This window comes from Rhamphochromis longiceps, linkage group LG11 (assembly GCF_057381845.1).
Source record: "Rhamphochromis longiceps isolate RC_006_pf linkage group LG11, R_longiceps_female_GT1.1, whole genome shotgun sequence".
In the NCBI taxonomy this organism is placed as follows: Eukaryota; Metazoa; Chordata; class Actinopteri; order Cichliformes; family Cichlidae; genus Rhamphochromis; species Rhamphochromis longiceps.
The window spans coordinates 10,412,836-10,430,698 of NC_140567.1; the positions used below are offsets into that span (position 1 = coordinate 10,412,836).

The 17,863-nt window shown below is 39.2% G+C and overlaps 3 protein-coding genes across 8 annotated transcripts in view; 1 reads left to right on the top strand and 2 right to left on the bottom strand.

Annotated features, from left to right (window-relative positions):
- LOC146658589 (focal adhesion kinase 1-like) overlaps window positions 1-5,998 on the bottom strand; it is a 64,070-nt gene extending 58,072 nt beyond the window's left edge. For 2 of the 6 annotated variants that reach the window (XM_085422260.1, XM_085422259.1), the window contains exon 1: window positions 5,747-5,998. Coding sequence is in view for 4 of the 6 variants with exons in the window: in XM_085422257.1 (XP_085278383.1) it covers window positions 4,051-4,087 (37 nt within the window). In the remaining 2 variants the exon portion in view is untranslated. Of the gene's footprint in view, window positions 1-4,050; window positions 4,516-5,746 lie in introns of those variants that run through there. The other 4 variants (XM_085422257.1, XM_085422261.1, XM_085422258.1 and 1 more) reach the window with 4 other exon arrangements.
- Window positions 1-17,863, top strand: part of LOC146658581 (protein tyrosine phosphatase type IVA 3) — a 164,806-nt gene that overhangs the window by 129,578 nt on the left and 17,365 nt on the right. The gene's annotated exons all lie outside the window — the stretch shown is intronic.
- Window positions 9,158-12,747, bottom strand: LOC146658590 (protein NDRG1-like). The gene is made up of 12 exons (XM_085421701.1): window positions 12,602-12,747; window positions 12,176-12,281; window positions 11,745-11,865; window positions 11,551-11,613; window positions 11,407-11,467; window positions 11,112-11,198; window positions 10,886-10,942; window positions 10,530-10,696; window positions 10,250-10,349; window positions 10,078-10,113; window positions 9,948-9,999; window positions 9,158-9,625 (listed from the first exon to the last, which is right to left on the bottom strand). Exons 1-12 carry the CDS (start codon window positions 12,650-12,652, stop codon window positions 9,399-9,401), a joined length of 1,128 nt encoding a protein of 375 aa, XP_085277827.1. The 5' UTR covers window positions 12,653-12,747; the 3' UTR covers window positions 9,158-9,398.

Consider the following 17,863-nt stretch of genomic DNA (forward strand, 5'->3'; position numbering starts at 1 on the left):
ATCAGATGATGGGCACACTGTGGCCATAAAGAGGTGGACATGGTGAGCAGCGATATCCAGGTAGGCTGTGGTTTTTGCTCCAAGGCTACCAAAATATTTTCAAACAACTCACACAGTGGATCAATGCCTGTTGGTCGATCATTCATGCATCACAGCAGAAATCAAGACTCATCAGATCAGACAATGTTTTTATAATTATCCGTTTTCCAATTTTGGAGAACCTGTGCAACGGTAACCTCAATTCATAGGTTACTTCGGCTGGTGTGGTCATCTGCTGCTGAAGCTAATCTGTATCTACGTTTGATGTGTTGTGTAAAAAACCATGCCATGTTCAAAGTCACTTAAAATCACTTTTCTTCCTCATTCTGAGGCTCAATTTGAACTTCAGCAGGTCATCTTCTATCTTACTTACTTATCTAACTTACTTCTATCTGATTGGCTAATTAGTTATTTGTATTAACAAGAAGTTGAACAGGTGTACCTAATAAAGTGACTGGTGAGACAGGTTTATTTTTTGAAACCAGTCAGCGCCTTGTGAAGTTGGATCATGTCTTCTCTCTGGCTGAACAAATTAATGATTAAATTTCAGATCACATTGTTTTCTTTATTATTTATTTTATTCAAATCTGTGATTTTACGAGGCATGTGTGCAGTATGCTCTCTCAGATACCCACTTTATTCCCTCCTGTTCTTGCAGGTTTTCCACCGATTTAATAGATTTATAGTTTCTTTCGTTTATAAGCCATTTTATGGCTCTACCTCAGTGTGCAGTACACTGCCCCAAAGTTAACATTTATAAACACATTAAACCAAACCACAGCAGCACCGGGGTCTAGCAGAACCTTCTCATCTTAGAATACTTTCAGGAACTGAGAAAAAGGGATTAGTTACCCAAAACGTTTGATCTAATATATGTATTACATAAAATACCTCCCAATCCATTTACTCTATAAAAAAAAAAAAAAATACTGTCTAGCATTAAATAGACCTATGAGCCAAGAACCTTCACAGCCAAGGTGACCGATCACAGATGACTATATCAAACCTAGTTTCAAAACACTTGAGGTTCATTTCATTTTCTTACACAAGCTTATAAGCGGAAACATTAATCTGTAATGTCAATGGCATACCTTTTTTAATCTCTTCTATAAATATATATTTGCTAATCATCTCACACCTTTTTATACAAGTCAGTGTGAGGTGAAGGACTTGACTTTTAACATATTATAACATAGCAGTCTGGACTGATTCTGGACTGAACACAGATATGGATACTAACTGACTGTCATGTAATTCTTTCTAAAATGTTCAGTTTGATTTCCCATTTAGTCTTTGCCATTTCAGTCTAATACTGCACGTTTGCAAGACATCCTGATGGCATAGAGTCATGTGAAAGTTTTCACAGTGAAAAAAATAAATACATCCCATGAATCAGTAGTTTGTACCATGTTACTTCAGTTCATTTGAGGTTAATTGGCATTTATTTATTTATTTGCATTTGTTTACAGCTCTAAGCTTTGCAACACCTTAATTCTTTTCTTTTTCAGCCATTGTTATAGATTTGGTGTTGTGTTAGGGATCATTGTCCTTTTGCATGACCCAGTTTCAGGCAAGCTTCAGGTGTCAGTCAGGCAACCTCACATTTGACTTCAGAATACTTTGATATACAGAGGAGCTCACGCTCAACTCAATGACTGCAAGATGTCCAGGTGCTGTGGCCGCCATCATCACGACTCCACCATCTTGATGACAGTTGCTATGAAGTGTTTGCTCTAGAATGGTGTGTTTCTGTTTCGCCAAACATGGTGCTGTGCACTCTGGCCAAACATCTACAGAAGTCTTGCAGTTTGCTCAGATGCAACTTTGCAAACTGAAGCTGTGCTGCCATGTTCTTTTTAGTGAGAAGTGGCTTTCTGCTGGCAACCCTTTGAAACAGGCCATACTTGTTCAGCAAACTGAGAACTACCCAACTATGGCAAAAAAAAGAAAGAAATGAAAAATCATGATCATAACCACTTTGCTAATAATGATATGATAGGTAATGGATTTTGGAATAACGTAACTGTTAAACTTTTTTGTGTGTGAAAATATCTTCACAGTGGACCTTCTTGAATTTCTAAAATATTCATGTGGATTGATCTAAACCTGCCACAGTGAGTCTGAGTTTAGATGGGGGCAAAAGCCACAGCTGTACAGGAAAGGAATGTGTTGTATTTACAACAAAACAAATGTACGACTGCAAAACAGAACGCAGAAGAAACAGGAATTTTATCTTCATTATAATTATTCTTGTTTGTATAATGTTAGGAAGGCAAAACTGTAATTGAAAAATAATTATCTAAATAATTACCTATTAATTACCTAAAGAAAAGCGCTGTCAGATACAGGCGATAGTCAGATGCACTGCGTATACATTTCCTTAGAAGAGGCTTTAAAACTATGAAAGCTAAACAGCAAAATTATGTTAGAATGAGGCCCTGAAATTGATTTGAACGTCTCACAGGCAGTCAGTGATGACCGACATGGAATAACTTAAGCAAAACAGTGAGCTGTGGATGCAAATAAGGGCAGACTGATGGTGACACATGAGCGCTCGCTTCCAGTCATACAGTCACTGATCTTTCAAGACAGCCTCCTTCTGTATTACCTGAAAATATGACAACAACTTCAACAAACCAACTGTAACACTGTCCTCCAAAATTTGTAGCAGAAATTAAACGTCTATATGGCTACAGTTAAGCATATTGTATATCCTATGACCTCATGTTTAATCTGTCACTTTACAAACTTGGAAAGTTTATGGATAGCTGCTTCAGCTAAGGAAGCGTTTAAAGCAAAAGCTACTTTTTATTTATGATTGTAAGCGTGAAAAATATGACACAAGCCATCAGGTATCTTAGTTATAGTTATTGGCGCAATAGCAGAAAACATGGCCTGGGGCACAGGATGGGTGTTGGAGCTCGAAGTGTCCTGGAATTCAATGCAGCACAATAAAGTAACCACATTTAAGGCAAGACATGAGACAACACAACTTAACTGAGATCATAAGCTGGAGTTTTATATCCTTTATAGATTCTACGGGTGTGTTTGTGTTTTATATGTAAGCTAATATTGCAGAAACAAACACACTGAATTCCCTTTTTTCTATAGGCGTAGGGACAATCTGATTTTCAGCTATAAAGGCAATATGAAAAACTGTTCAGCTACTTACAGTCCTCTGAACAAGAAAAAAGGGACATTTGATAACTGTGGGCAGTTGTTGGACAAAACAAGAAATCTGATGTTTAACTCTTTGCGGTGCAAGTATAACCAAATGTGGCTGAACAAAGAAGACTACAAGCTTGGACTCCAATATGCTTTTTAAACCACCTTAAAAAGCTGTCTGTATGAATAAAGACTTAGATACAGTTTTAACTTAGGAAAAGCTGGTTAGGATTTAAAAAAGAAAAGAAAAGTCAGGGTTACATGTGATCATCTCGCTAAGAGTTAAACCTACTCCTGTTTAGCTTTTGGATTTCATTGACATAGGTGCCAGTTCCTCTAAACTATGAGAGCAACGTTTAGGAACTATAATCACAGCAGTTTTTGTTATAATCGAACGTCAAGCTGAGGGGGTTTCAGAGTTGTTCCCAAGAAAAGTTTAAACACGCTTCGTGCAGACAGGACAGCGCACAGTCACGCTATGATTCATAAGTTACGTCGAGTCAGCAAAATAAGAAAAAGATTTTTTAATTTAGGCTTAAAGCTACAAACAAACAGATCTCTGCCACTTAATCTAAAAAAATGAGAAGGAACCAACCAGGTTTAACAAATAAAACACAATGGGCCGACACCTTATCAGTCCCCTAATCTTGTTTGTTTGTGTTCCACTCTTTACCTGTCTGTGAGGTTTTTCACATGCAACTGCTTGCACAGCAGTGCACAGAACAAATTCCTTTCCAGCTTTCTGCCTGCCAGACCCTCTCTACCTGCCTCGCACAGAGCACACACCGATCCAATCAACGGCAAGAAGATTCACAAAGCCATCAGTATAACCGCACACATACATACCTCCATTGGTGCAACCCAGGAAATCCCAGAACTGCATGTTGGCAGTCAGTACGCAGAGGCCCGGTCCACCGCTAAATCATGAATGTCTGTGCGTTCCTCTCCTCTCTCTCTGCACTTCCTAGTTGTACTGTATGCTGTCACTTATAGGAGAGTGAAAACACCCGCCCACTGAATGTTTAGGACTGACACACCTGGGGGGCTGAGTTTCATTTCCAAACTGTTGCCTCCTCCTTCTAAATGCTTGATTCTCATTCTTTCCCCAACTAACTCTCCCATCATATCCCACCATTCTGCCTGTCGAATTTGTGAGACCCATCATCACTAAAGAAAGGGATAAGGGAAAAAAATCAATCCAATATCCGAATTGTTGTTTCCCCATTCATGCATCTTCATCTCAGTGGAAGTAACAAGAGAAAAGGTGAGGAGACCAAGCAGCAGACACGGAAACAAAGCCATTCCTTTCCCTTTCAAGCATCACTTCTACAAATAAAAACTCATGCACGATCATCACATGTGCACAATTTTTCAGAATAATGAAAAATGTGCTTGATATGCAGTCAAAAACAGAGAAGTGAAAAACATCAACTGCTGCACTGGTGGGATGTGCACTCGAGCAAACATTAATGAGTGCTTTAATAGTATCTACACAGAAAGGCATCCGCTGGAAGGGAAATTGTACCAGAAACTGACATTTCTTGATAATTCACTAAGAAAAAAAAAAGTGGTCATATCCCTTTTTCAGGAGAGAAGTATATTCCATGTCAAGCATGGTTATTTTGTCCATGATCAGATCATAATATCTGCGAACACACTTTGGTTTCCTGACCCAGTGGTTTTTGCTGCTAGAGGATGTTTGCAGGGATGTGATCTGTGGTAACAGCCACATAAAGGCAGGAAACAAGACGGCAAAGCATCAGGAAAACAGACATCTGTAGGAGACAAATCAGGGCAGCTTGGATTAAAAAAAAACCCTGAAATCAAAAAAAGCAAATAACTGACAAACCTTCAACCACAGAGCTGCTGGGCACTAAGCTGTGAACCAGGTTTAATTCTGTCAGGTTTACCATTATGCATAGATTTCTGTTTAATCCCATCAAGCACGCTCACGAATGATTTGTGGCCCTAAAAAACACACAAAAAACCCCACAGGATCTGCTCAAATATTAATCCATTTCAATCGGCCTAGTTCAGTGATCAGTGTGCAATATTGAGGTTGACAAGGCAGCAAACAGCCCCCAAAACACTTGAGACATTCAGGTTTAAGTAAAGGCTGTCTCCCCCTTTTGTCTCCAAACCATTGCCTGCAAAAGATAAGTCTCAGTGTGAGCCACTCACTGCTCAACAAAACATAGCTGTTTTGCAAAGGCGTTGTTACTCCGCATGACAGAAATCCTGCCTGGTTTGGACCTTTGCACCCACCGGAGAAACACAGAGGGGTGGTTTCGGCCACTGCACCACTGTCTGTCTGTTAGGAATACAAATTACTCCGCCGTGTATAAAACGACTTGTAATTCACATCAGCTAATTCACTCTAAACCCTCATGCCAGCTCCTAAAAACACACCCACACCTAAGTGCATTGTCGTTAACCCCCATTGTCTGTGTGTGTGTATGTTACCCCCCTTTAATGCTAAGCTAGCTAAGCTAACCCAGGGCTATTCCCACTCAGTTCGCCCCCAAGAGGGATCAATACTCACCCGCTTCAGCCCTGGAGCCCGACCGCACCTACTTTCCGTAACCGGACACCTTATCCAGCCAGCGCGTCTGAATTTTATTAGCACATCCACTGATAATAGAAACCGGCTAGATGGATGTCTCTGTGCTCCAGGTCCCTCTCCCCTGTCTGTTTTTGTCCACAACAGCGCCGTGCCCGGTAGTCGGTGTCCACTGACGCTAGCTGTTAGCACTGCTGCTGCCTCTGCTGCTGCTGCTGCTGGAGGAGCCTGATCCTTTACAACATGGCTGCAGCTGGCAGGGCTCATTGACAGGAGGAGAGGGGCCCTACGTGTCCACGCCTGCATCAAGGGACCCCAAATCTTTCTGCATATGAGATCCAGATTTTGGAGAACTACACTATCCCCCTATTTATTTTGTCACATGAAGAAAAATGGCACAGGAGAGTAAAACCGCCTTATATTGTACACTAATCTTGGGGTCTTAAAAATCCACACATTTAACATACTATGGTGGTATTTTATTGTTTTAGGTATTGATGACCAGTTAAAAAGGACGTTCTGTAGTGCCGTGAAGGGAAATCTATTTTGAGCCCATATTTTTGCCATATTAAGGAGAAAACACATTATGTTCTGAGGTTTTGATTCTTTCTTGCAGTTGGTTCTAGTTAATAGGGCATCCAAACAATAGCACTTCATGAAATTACTGTATATATGGTTGCTGACAGGCTCTAAATTATACATAAACATTAGAAATCAAACACTGAGTCCTCGCTAAATCTGGCTAAAGTATGTGCACACATTGAAGTACACCTTTATTTGATTTTAAGATTTAAGAGGTGCATGTGTCTGTGTGTGTGTCGGGAGGGACTGTCAGAGCAGGATGAAGTAAAGCTGTCATTGCCACTATCAAACTGCAACACCGTTTGTCTGTAACCATGCGTCTTTGCTTCTTCACTGAATAAAAAGATGTACAGTGAGTTTCACAAATGTATATCAGTGCTGATGGAAGCTTTAAGTTTTCTGTATTTTCATAGTGGAACACACTACACAGAGGAACAGTAAAATAAAGGACACAGCGAACCTACAGCTGTGCTAGAGCTCATGTTTAAATTAAATCTTAAGAGATTTATGTCATACATTATTCATCATTGCTTTATGATGTAAGGCAAACAAAAGAGGTCTTGAAATAAAGATCCCCCCCCCCCACACACACACACACACAATTATTGACTTTGATGCTGGCTGCTTTGTTTTCCTCTAACTGTGTATCGCCACTGTCTCGCAGCCAAAGCCCAAAACAATCCATCTACTCACACAGCTCCCCCCTCCTCACACATACAGTCCCACCTACACATCTACTACATTCATGCATGCAGCCAGCTTATGCCCATGCAAACACACATTCATGCAGACACATTCTGAATACAGAGATTATTTTTATCCACGCACACGTGTGATGCAAATTATGATGCAAGAGACGGTGACACTTGGATTAACTCACAATGCCGTGATTACGTGGCAGCGCAGCCCACGTATGCACGTCACACACCGTGGCATCTACTGGGACAAAAACATTGTGCTTAATCTAAAAGGAATTGTAAGAAGGTTAAGGCTTTGTATAACACATACATTTCTGCTGTGTTATTGACTGGTAGAAAGTCAAATCACAGTTTAATTGACTGGTTTCAGAAAAAAAAAAACCCTGCTGCAGTGGCCAAATAAATGCATTTATATTGTATAAACTATTTGGCTTGTAAAATAATGACTGGCAGTTGTTTGAATAGAAATACATTTCATTACAATTTGTTACCAGATTTAAAAGGGTTATTTAAAAAGAATCACATTTAAAACTGTGTCCAATTCTTTCCAGCTTCCCCTCTTATTCACTTTAGCTCTGCTATTTTTCCTTGGCACATAATTTCTTGTGTAAACAATAAAAAATACCCCCCCCCCCCAACAAAAACAAAACAACAAAACAACAAAAGAAAACAAAGAAAACAAAAACCCAGCTATAACACTGGGATTGAAGAGTAATGTTAAAACCCAAGTATGTGATGAAGGATGACTCTATGTGACTGATTTCAGTGCAGCTCTTTTAGACAGTCTGTTAGGATTGCGTGTGGCTGCATAAACCTGAGTGGTGCCTGACTGCAGATGATATCAGAGTAAAAGAGGAGGTACAGGCTTCCATCTAGTGGTACATTTGAAGAAGTGCCATATAAAATATCATGAGTTTTTAGGATTTATTACAACCTTATAAATATCTTGTTATTTAGGCAACAAGCTGAATCACAGAAAAGACACATTTGGCATCAAAGGCATTCTTTTTTGTAACACATGCAATTTAAAATCCCCCCCAGTGTTTTTTTGTACTTAAATAGAGCAGTTTAGGTACCTAGAATTGCACATAGACAGTATTATCAGATTCTTGGTGAGGGATTTAAAAAGTACAAAATAAACCTTGTCAAAGTACTTGTCAAAACTCGCCGTGTAACTCGAGCTCAGACTGGATGTTTGTGATTCAGTTGTGTTATCACAAAAGTCACTAGGCTCACTTCTTTCTGTTTCCACACTCTCAGCTTTTTGCAGGCACAAACTTGTGACGTTCAGATTCAACCACCATGATTAATCAGATTTCAAGCTGCATTTTTTTTTAGTAGTAGTCAAAGAGCAGTAAATAGAATTATAGTAACAGTTACCCTGAAATGCAACTGATGCTGTGAACAGTGATTCTTTACATAATTGGTCGACAGAGTGCAATATTTTATCAGTAATTGTATTGATTGTTGGTATCTGGCTGTACTTATTTCTGTTTTTGTATTTAGGGATTTCAATGTAATATTTTATAGTGTGCTTAGAGAAATAATTATTCACTGACACCACAAAAATGTTTAAATTGTGCTTTAATATTATAAATATAAAGTGCTGAACAAATATAAAGTGCTTTAAATTTTGAACTTAATGTAAAACTTCTCACTAAAGCGTAAGCATTTTGTGAACTACAGTGAATATTCATGGTATTTTCCAATAGTTAATAATACACTGCTGTCATACCTGCATATAATCAACATACATTCCTGGTACTAAACATGCAACTGTTGCACCAGTTAATCCATATTTCTACATCTTTATTATCTCTATAGTGAATACACTTCAAGTTTTAGTGAATACATTCAGATTGTATGAACCTCTCATGCATTGTATTTGATAATAAATATCAGTAAATAAGGAACTCTTATCCAAACCAAGGACTCCTGCAGCAGAAATTGTGGTAAAAGGTCAGTCAGAGACATGAATAGAGACATGAATAGAGACAGAGTGAAATGGATGAAGGTAAAGAAAGAGAAATTGAAGGACAAAAAGACATGTAATAATAGTTCAGTGCAGTATACAGAGAAAGAGGCTTAGGAAATGAAAATGAAGTATGAGTGACTAGGAAAAGAGTAGAGTAGTGAAGGTTTAAGAACATACAGAGTGGAAATTTGAGAACGAATGGGGGGATGGAGAAAGTCACACGGAAGCATATCCTGTGGCCTTTCAGGCAGAGATAGTGCAAATGAAAGGGCATAATTGGAAGATGATGGCCAGAGATGGGAAAGTTAAGAAGACTGTGAGATACACCTGGGTAGTTATGATGAGGTAAAAGTGCATGAGGCTTAGAAGTGCCTGTGCTCTAGCATGCCACTTCGGTGGTCTTTGAGACACTCTGGTTCACACTGGAAATACTATCCATGGAAACATCGGTGTGAGAGCGCACACGCTTCTCGTCGTTGCTGTGTGAACTTATTTGGCTACGTTGCAGCTCGTTGGTATGTGCTCGGCTTCGTGGGCCATCCAAGGACATAAGACTTGAACTGGACGTTGTCCGTGAGCGAAGTCTGGTCATGCTGGCACTGGACACTGTAGAGGAAGAAGAGCAGAGTCCTTTTATTATACTGTTTGAGCCTTTCAGTGAGCAGTAGTCTCATCCCCCCCCCCCCCCCCCCCCCCCCCCACACACACACACACATTCAGAGGTGGTTCTTGTTAATAAAGTGAGATTTCAGGAAAGTTATATGAATTAATTTTTTGCTCATTGCTATTTCAGAACATTGCCTTGACCTATATAAAATCCAGCTAGTAAATTAATGACTTAATGAAATAAAGACCATCACGAACAGGAAATTGAGATATTGAATTAAATGCTGTCATCATTAATGGTTGGCGGTTCATTATCACTTACAATATCCCATGCCCTGGATGAAATATTTGAAGGCTTCAATCACTTTGGCTGGCTGTGGAGAGAAAGATCATAACTATTAGGAGAGAATTTGCATTATTCTCAAAGCAGCCAGTAAAATGTGTTTTCACACCTGATCCACTTGAGGAAGCCCTCCACAGTCCGACATCTAGAGGAGGACGAATGAGAAAGAAATATGCATAATTCACTCTAAGGTTATGAACTTATCAGCACCACAGTTTTAAATAAAATACATCAGATATTGCACGTGTGTTTATTTTTGAGTCAACCAGTTCTCCAGTTACCTTAAGCAGTGTGGTTTTGGTGGGGTTGAGCTTAGAGTTGCAGTCCACCACAGCTTCCACAGCTGGAGAATTATCGCCTACAATGAGCAGAGTGGAGCACCTACACACCAACAGGAAGATGAAACAGTCAGAGAGACTAAACATATGGTTGGGATTGACTTGGCCTGTTGCAAAGATGCAAGCCTGTGATGGGCAAACGACAGAATTAAAAGAGGTGATTTTGTAGAAGGGTCATTAAATAAGTAAAAGATTCTGTATGAAGACAAATGGTTTTACTAACTTGAGAGTCCTGACGTTGATGTTTCCTCCAGGAACGGGTCTTTCCACCTCAAGAGCGTTGCGGTGGTTGTAGGAGCGGAAGAACTGACTGACATTGGCCTGGTTCATTGTTGTTGTGATGCGGTGGCGGTATGTGGCGATGAGGTCGTGATTGGTCAGGATTTCATCCTATAAGTCGGAGACAGATGTTCTGTATTTAGCAGTTGCTGTGTATATATCTTAAGTCATCTTCATATTTTAATTTAAATAAATATATTTAATATATATTATGTATTACTTCATCTTATGATGAGCATTTCAGTTTTTCTTCTGAGGCTAACTAAAATTGAACACTGTAGAAAAGGCTTGACAACTTGCCTTTCCAAACAAGTGTGCGATGACAGTGTCTGGTAGAGTCTGGGTCCATCCAGTGAGCTGTAACACAGTTTCACCAGGTGAAGCGACCTTCATTTAGTAATCTTTAATGCATTGACATTAGGGCTGTTTAAGAACAATTGAAAAAGGGAACAATGAAAAAATGTTTCATTGCAGCCGGTGTAAAAATGAATCAAATTTAGGTTGTATCTGACTACATATTGTCTACCTTGGTTGCAAACGTATCCATTAAGCCTTCAGCACTGGGGTTGATATTGATCAGAACCAATCCATCCACCAAATCAGGGTGATTCAGCTGCATGCACAGATGAAAAGATCTGACTCTGTTAGTCTACATCAGCCACAAAAGAATTTGAAGTACTCCCAACATCTCCGATTCAAGACATGTCTAACTGTATCTTTGTAACTTGACTCGAAGAGCAAAGATCCGCATAGAGAAGCCCAGAAGATCAACAACAAAAATGGCTTTATGCTTTATTTATTTTTAAAAGATTCAGACTCACAGCAAATCTAGCCAGGATGTATGCTCCCGCTCCCACTCCCAAACCAATTACACTACGCAACCTGCAAAACACACAGCCAAAGATTAACTGGTCCAGATTTAAATCAGAGGTGAATCCAAGTAAGGAGTGTCAGGTCTGTCTTACCCAAAGTGTTTGAGGACAGAAGGCAGTGCTTCAGACAGTTGGTCCATGGTAGGGTAGGTGTGACTGAGGGGTCAAAAGTCAGTTTTCCCATCAGCATTCACGGGATCTCATATCAAATAATTTTACAATCCCATCATTAATTCTTAAAATACACATGTGGTGTGAGAAATGGGTAACAAAGACCATCTACTAACCCAGCAGGCAGAGTTTTGGCTGCCTCATGCTGTCCTGGGGCTTCAACGTGACAAACAGGAAAATGTCTGATGATTTCGTACATGTCCTGATGGTTGAACAGAGTCTCAAAACAGGACTTGTCTGTGGCAAGAAAACACAAAAATGGAACTATTAAGCAGTAAACATTTTAAATATAAGAAAAAATAAGAAGACAAGTAAACAATTTGTAGACACTTTAGAAAGTGTGAAACAGGCCCTTACATGATAAAGCCAACATGCTGTGTTCCAGATACAAAAATAGATTAGAAATGGAAACATGTTTGGACATCATTGCTCCAGGGATTTCCACCTTCATTTATTTCTGTCCTTTGGTATTTAGATCTATTCTATTTATTTAGAGGATATAGAGATCACAAAAACTGTATTGCTGGGGTTGAGAGCTGCTACTTACGGTTCAGTCCAACATCATGAAAGGTCAGGATGGCAGGGTGATTTCCCTTTAGTGTCCCGGTCATGATACAATGGACATTCCCATACTGAGTCTCTACATGCTCCTCCTGAAACAAAGATGCATCAAAGAAGAGTCCAAATCTGGAACTAGTATTCTGTATAAGTTACCCACAAATTAAAACATGTTAAATATAGCCAGGATCTCCTCAAAGTGCTTTACTAGTATAGCCTAAAAGCATATGATATCAATATAAAAGTCATTAAATTTGCACTGCAATCGCAACAGATTTACCCCTAGCCTCCTAAAACCCGAGCTCTTGTTTTGGCATGCATGGGATGCAGCAGATCTATGTTGAGCAGAATGAGGTATAATTTGCAGAAAAGCAAACAGGGTCTCAAGAAGTTGAAATTTCTCTATGATACTCACAGTGATTTGGGGGTTGAAGACAGAGTCACAGTCATTCTCCTCCAGAACCATGGCTGCTGTTGCAGAGGAACGTCCCTTAAACTCTTTATAATTTTTTTCTTTTTCCTTGTTAGTATATCTGGATATTTCTGTAGTCAGATACCATGTGAGAGTTGGAGCTCTTTGTGACACACTGTGTGTTTGAGCTGGTTTTTATATCCTCTGACTCTGATCTGTTTTTAAGCCCTGATCGCAATCTGGTTCACACGCGACCGAGTGGACCTTCCTTTTTTAATCTGACCTCAGGCTGCTGTGCTTCCACAGAACCAGCACAGGATTTGTACAAGGAATTATCCCCAACAGTTGCCCTGCAAAATCAAAACTTATCTTATCTTTAAGTGTCATTGCATTGCAATCAGAAATATTGCATGCAAGCAAGTTGATCCTATGATTTTCAATTTTAATTGATTTTTTTCTGGGATTTTAGTACACCACTTTTTAAAACTTTAAATATGTGATTTACTTTTTGTACAATTGTAAGTGAAATGTAATAAAACAACTCTTAAATCTGACCCATAGGGAGCTTGATAGACTGAAATAAATTCATAACAAAGAAAAAATGCTGTGAGGCATCACTGGAATCACAGCACCTTCAGACGTGAGCTAAGCAGGTCAGCTGTTTAATCTCAGTGAGCCATCTGTTTCTCACAGCAAAGCAGTCTGCTCTCCGTCGCTAAGCTTGACCCTTCTGTTAATGCAGAGTGTTATGATTTAACGCCGATAGCTGCTCTGAACTCAGCATGTCATGTAGAACTTGCAGAGACCTGCAGCTAAAATGATCTCCAGTGGCCTATAATTTCAGTCCTCTCGACAAAAACATCCAACAAACATCTTTTACCAAAGCAATCCGTGCTAAGCTTGAAATATTTCGATAGCCTAAAGCCGCTGCAAGAGTTCATCTGAGAACAGTGCCTTTTAATTTAATCTCAGTGGAACTTTAAAGCACTTTATGAGAGATACTTTCAACCTCTCCTATATTCACAAAGAATCACCAGAGGAGAAGCTCCACATGTTCCTGGGATTGAACCAGGGATCTTTTGCTTGTTGGGCAAAAGTCTAAACCAAACATGAGGATAAAATCAGATGTGATCCTTCGAGAAAAACAGAGAAGACAAATGTGAAATTCTAAATTCCGTGAATATGTGCCTCCAATTTTACATATCAAATTTCTGGTTTTACAAAAACAGCAGCAAATTTAAAATCTGCTTAAAAATAAGTCTTCAAGTGAAGCAATGCCATCTTTTCAGGTCTGTTTCAGCAAATATTATTATTCTTAAAAGAAAATATTTACATATCAATGCTGCATGAACTATGAACCGTGTGTTTCTGAAGATGTAGATTAATAATCAATACTTTAAATATGCTATCCTTTTTTCTGTTTGGGTGTTTTGAGTGTTTGGGTGTTTTCTGGCTACCTAATGATTAAGACAAACTCTATCATTAAAAACGTTTTTGATGCTATGCATCAGATATCAGATATTTGTGCTGCAGCGTATTTTCTAACAATCTGAGCAGTTCGTTGAGAAAATGCAGTATCATATCTTGGCTTACAGCTGGTTTTAACAGTACTGTACATGATGTATTTTACTGGTACACATCAATCTTGACTTTCATACTACTATATGGTCCAGATAACAAATAATATTGTATTATATACTACTTCTTTTCTTTCAAGGAAAAAAAACCTTTATTATATTATAATGAACTGAAAATGTGAATTTTCTCATGATGGCAAAAAGTCAGAAGTTTCTGGATTAGCTTTAGAAAATCATTTCTGGCTAAAGACGAATTCTTTCATCTTGACTTTACAAACCATGACAAAGTGCATCACATTTGCAAAGTTGATAAAACTCAAATATGCAATTAGAGAACGACAGAGGAACAACATAGGTACCTGGGATACTTCCCAGACAGTAACAGCTGGTTGAATGGAAGTAGAACAGACTGTATCATGACTGCCTTCTTTAGGAGATATTACCACCACTGCTTTAACCATACACACAGAGCCAGATGAGAGCTGTGTGCACAGGAGATTTAATCCATTTAGTGGTGAGTGAAGAGTAGAAGGCAGCAGATGGGTCTTACCCAGCTTCACGTCACTGTGAAGTCAAAATATCAAAATGTGAACCCTGGCTAAGCTCTGCCCTGCTAGCCTATTTCTCCACTTGCCACTGGCACAGATACTAGTGCTTATCAAAACAGAGTAAGTGACTGTATAGGAACAACAATAACATGAAATTGTTTTAGCAGTTAACTATTCAAAAGTGGGTTGAAGAAGTAAATGAACATAGCTGGGTGAAACTACTGAAAAATGTAAACTACATTTCTTATTAGATGTACAGTAGTTCACTTTTCTTTGTTAGATATGCAACTTCAAAATCAAAAGATAAAGCAGATTTTACACAGTTTGCAGTGTATCCTGCAAATCAGATCATCATAATCTTTATTCCGTGCTATAAATACTGTCAGATTTCACGACGTTATTCAAAGTTTTCGGGCAATCAGGAGAAACATGCAGGGTAGGAGCTGGGGTATATCTCAGATAATGGCACAATGTCCAGCTGACTGAGTGAGCAGGCGAATGGCTGTATGTGACTGTAGCCACCGGTGCTGTTATTGCTACTTGCGATTCAAAAGAATATGTATAAACAAAAAAATATTTAAATAAAATATAATTAAATATTTCTAGCTATTTACAATGTCTATTCAGTGTTTTACAAATAACGCTTTTGCTGCTGCCAAATACATTAGATTATTAATTAAAATGAAATGTTTTTGCTGACTTGTGATTCTTTTAAAAGGTATTTGTTGAATTAGTTACGCAGTTTTAAAACATTATAGATCAGTGTTTTAACTTTAGACAAAAATACAATTTGTGTTTTTAAGCCAACTGTGGAAAACATAAAGTAGTTGTAGATATTGTTGTTTCTTATTTTTGTATATGTCATATGAAACTTGTTTTCACTCACTTTTAATGGAAAAGGGGGGGGGGGGGGGGGGGGGAGTGCACTAGGGCTGTATCCCAATTCAGGGTCTGCAGCCTTAAAGTACGCAGCCTCAACGATCCTCAAGGGCCGCGTACTCAAAGACCGCTAAGGCCGGAAGTGCGAGGCTTGTGAAATGGGACGGCCTAGCCTCCGTTGCGCTGCCCAGGTTGACTAGCAACCATGATACTAACAGCTGGAAACGTGTCATACAGCTTTGTTTGACAGAAATGAAGGAGAAAATCTTTTGTTCATTTGTTTGTTTGTTTCTACATGAGCTTTGATCATTCTCTGTAAGATTAAGGTCAGCTATTGAACGGCATATATTTTAAAGTAAAGGCTTTAAAACCAAGTTAGTACAAACGTCACTAATGTCACATAACTTTGCCGACATGTGGCAACAGTAATGTTTTAATGTTCTTCGTTAGTAAACATTTGCACATAAATAAGTGACATAATATTCAGTACTTACTTAAAGTTTACTCTTCGGGAGCCCCCCATCCGCCGTTTGTTTTTCGGCAAAATTATCCACACCCACCGCCGCGCTATGCATTCTGGGATATGTTGGGCCACGAAGTCTACACTGCCACAGCCTTAAAATTCAGGGATATGAAGGACGCATTTCAGGGCCGCATTTCGAGCAGCCTTTGAATTGGGACAGCCTTCGGCGCGCCGCTGTGATGTAATCGGCCTTGAAATGCGTACTTTAAGGCTGCAGATCCTGAATTGGGATACAGCCTAGATCAGCCCTACAATCATCATTTCCCTGCAGAGTCCACTAGATGGAGTGCCATTACAATCTTCTGGATGCTGAGTCGTCGCATTATAAAGAAGAAGGCCAGCTTCACCTTTCTTTATTTTTCACCTGATAAACCTCTAACACCCCATTCTCAATACCCTGTTATTAGTTTGTGTCGATGCTCTTAGTTCGTCTGTGTGACTTCTACACACTAACTGCCTTTAAATGTATTTTAAACGTTTGGGGAAGAAATTTGAATTTTTATTCGCTTTGATAATCACCCGTGGGCGTGTCTGCTAAAACACAGACGGGAGATGGAAACAGAGTTTATGAAAGGAGAGAAATCTCGGCATACGGTGAAGTAGCTGTTCAGTCATAAGTATCCCCACACTTCCATCTTCACTGCTTCGCCTCAGGGCACCAGTGTCACACGCAGAGACGCTAAATAAGCACATTAACGTCCTATTGCTGATAATTGGTTGTCACGGTAACCGTTAAGTCTGCAGGTGAAAGTCTTGCTGTCCGACTCTCAGCTTTCAAAACACTCTAATTATACACACAGCAGCTGCTGCCGCTTGCCACACGCTCAACTGCGTGTGCGCATGTGTGTTTTTCTTGTTTGACGTGATTGTGAGGGAGCACTCGGTGCGTTGATGTTTACGTGCAAAACCACACATTACCCTTTCCATGCATATATAGACCAGTTGTAAGAGTATATGTGGTAGGATTTCCATGACCAAACTTTTAAAACAAGCAGGAATCCTCTGAAAGATGGATCCAGCGTAATACGAATAAGAAATCATTTATTTAACCCATATTCAGGAAATTCTTTTGTGAAAGCGATTTAAATAGAAATATCAGTTTTGCAGTGTGTATATACTAATGTGTGTAATAAATTCTATACTTATAAAGTAATATAAGTAGGCTGTATCATGAGTTTATTAAAATATAAAGTCTGGCATGGTGTGGCTTTGCGCTATTTCAAAGTCATTAACACACACTTGTTATGTGTGAAATATGGAGACTGATTACAGTTTAAGAGCTACAACTAATGGATGAAAGTACACTTCCTTTTCATATCCAGTTGCTTTTTTTTAGCTGCCAACGGAATTGCATACGATTTCACACAGTGGTGTGCCTGAGAGACAGATTTACAAACAGCTCCAGAGCAGGGGACCCACTTTGTAATTGTGTATATGAAGATGGTAAATCAGTGTAAGCTTGCCTGCACTCCCAGTTCAGGCATTGATTATAAAAGAAGGATTAAGAACTAGACTTAATGGGACAGTCAAATAGTGCAAAAGTGTGTTTATGAAAGATTAAACTCTTAGTAATTTGCAGCTTCGCATGGGCTGATGTATGGATTTAACAGCTGTAAATATACTGCACGAACACGGTGGTATTGTGGTGCAATAACAGATGTCACATTAGTGGTAGTAAGTTTTTCATAAAATAATTTTATAGCTTGCCCCCCCTCCCCCGTTTTTTTATTAATTCATT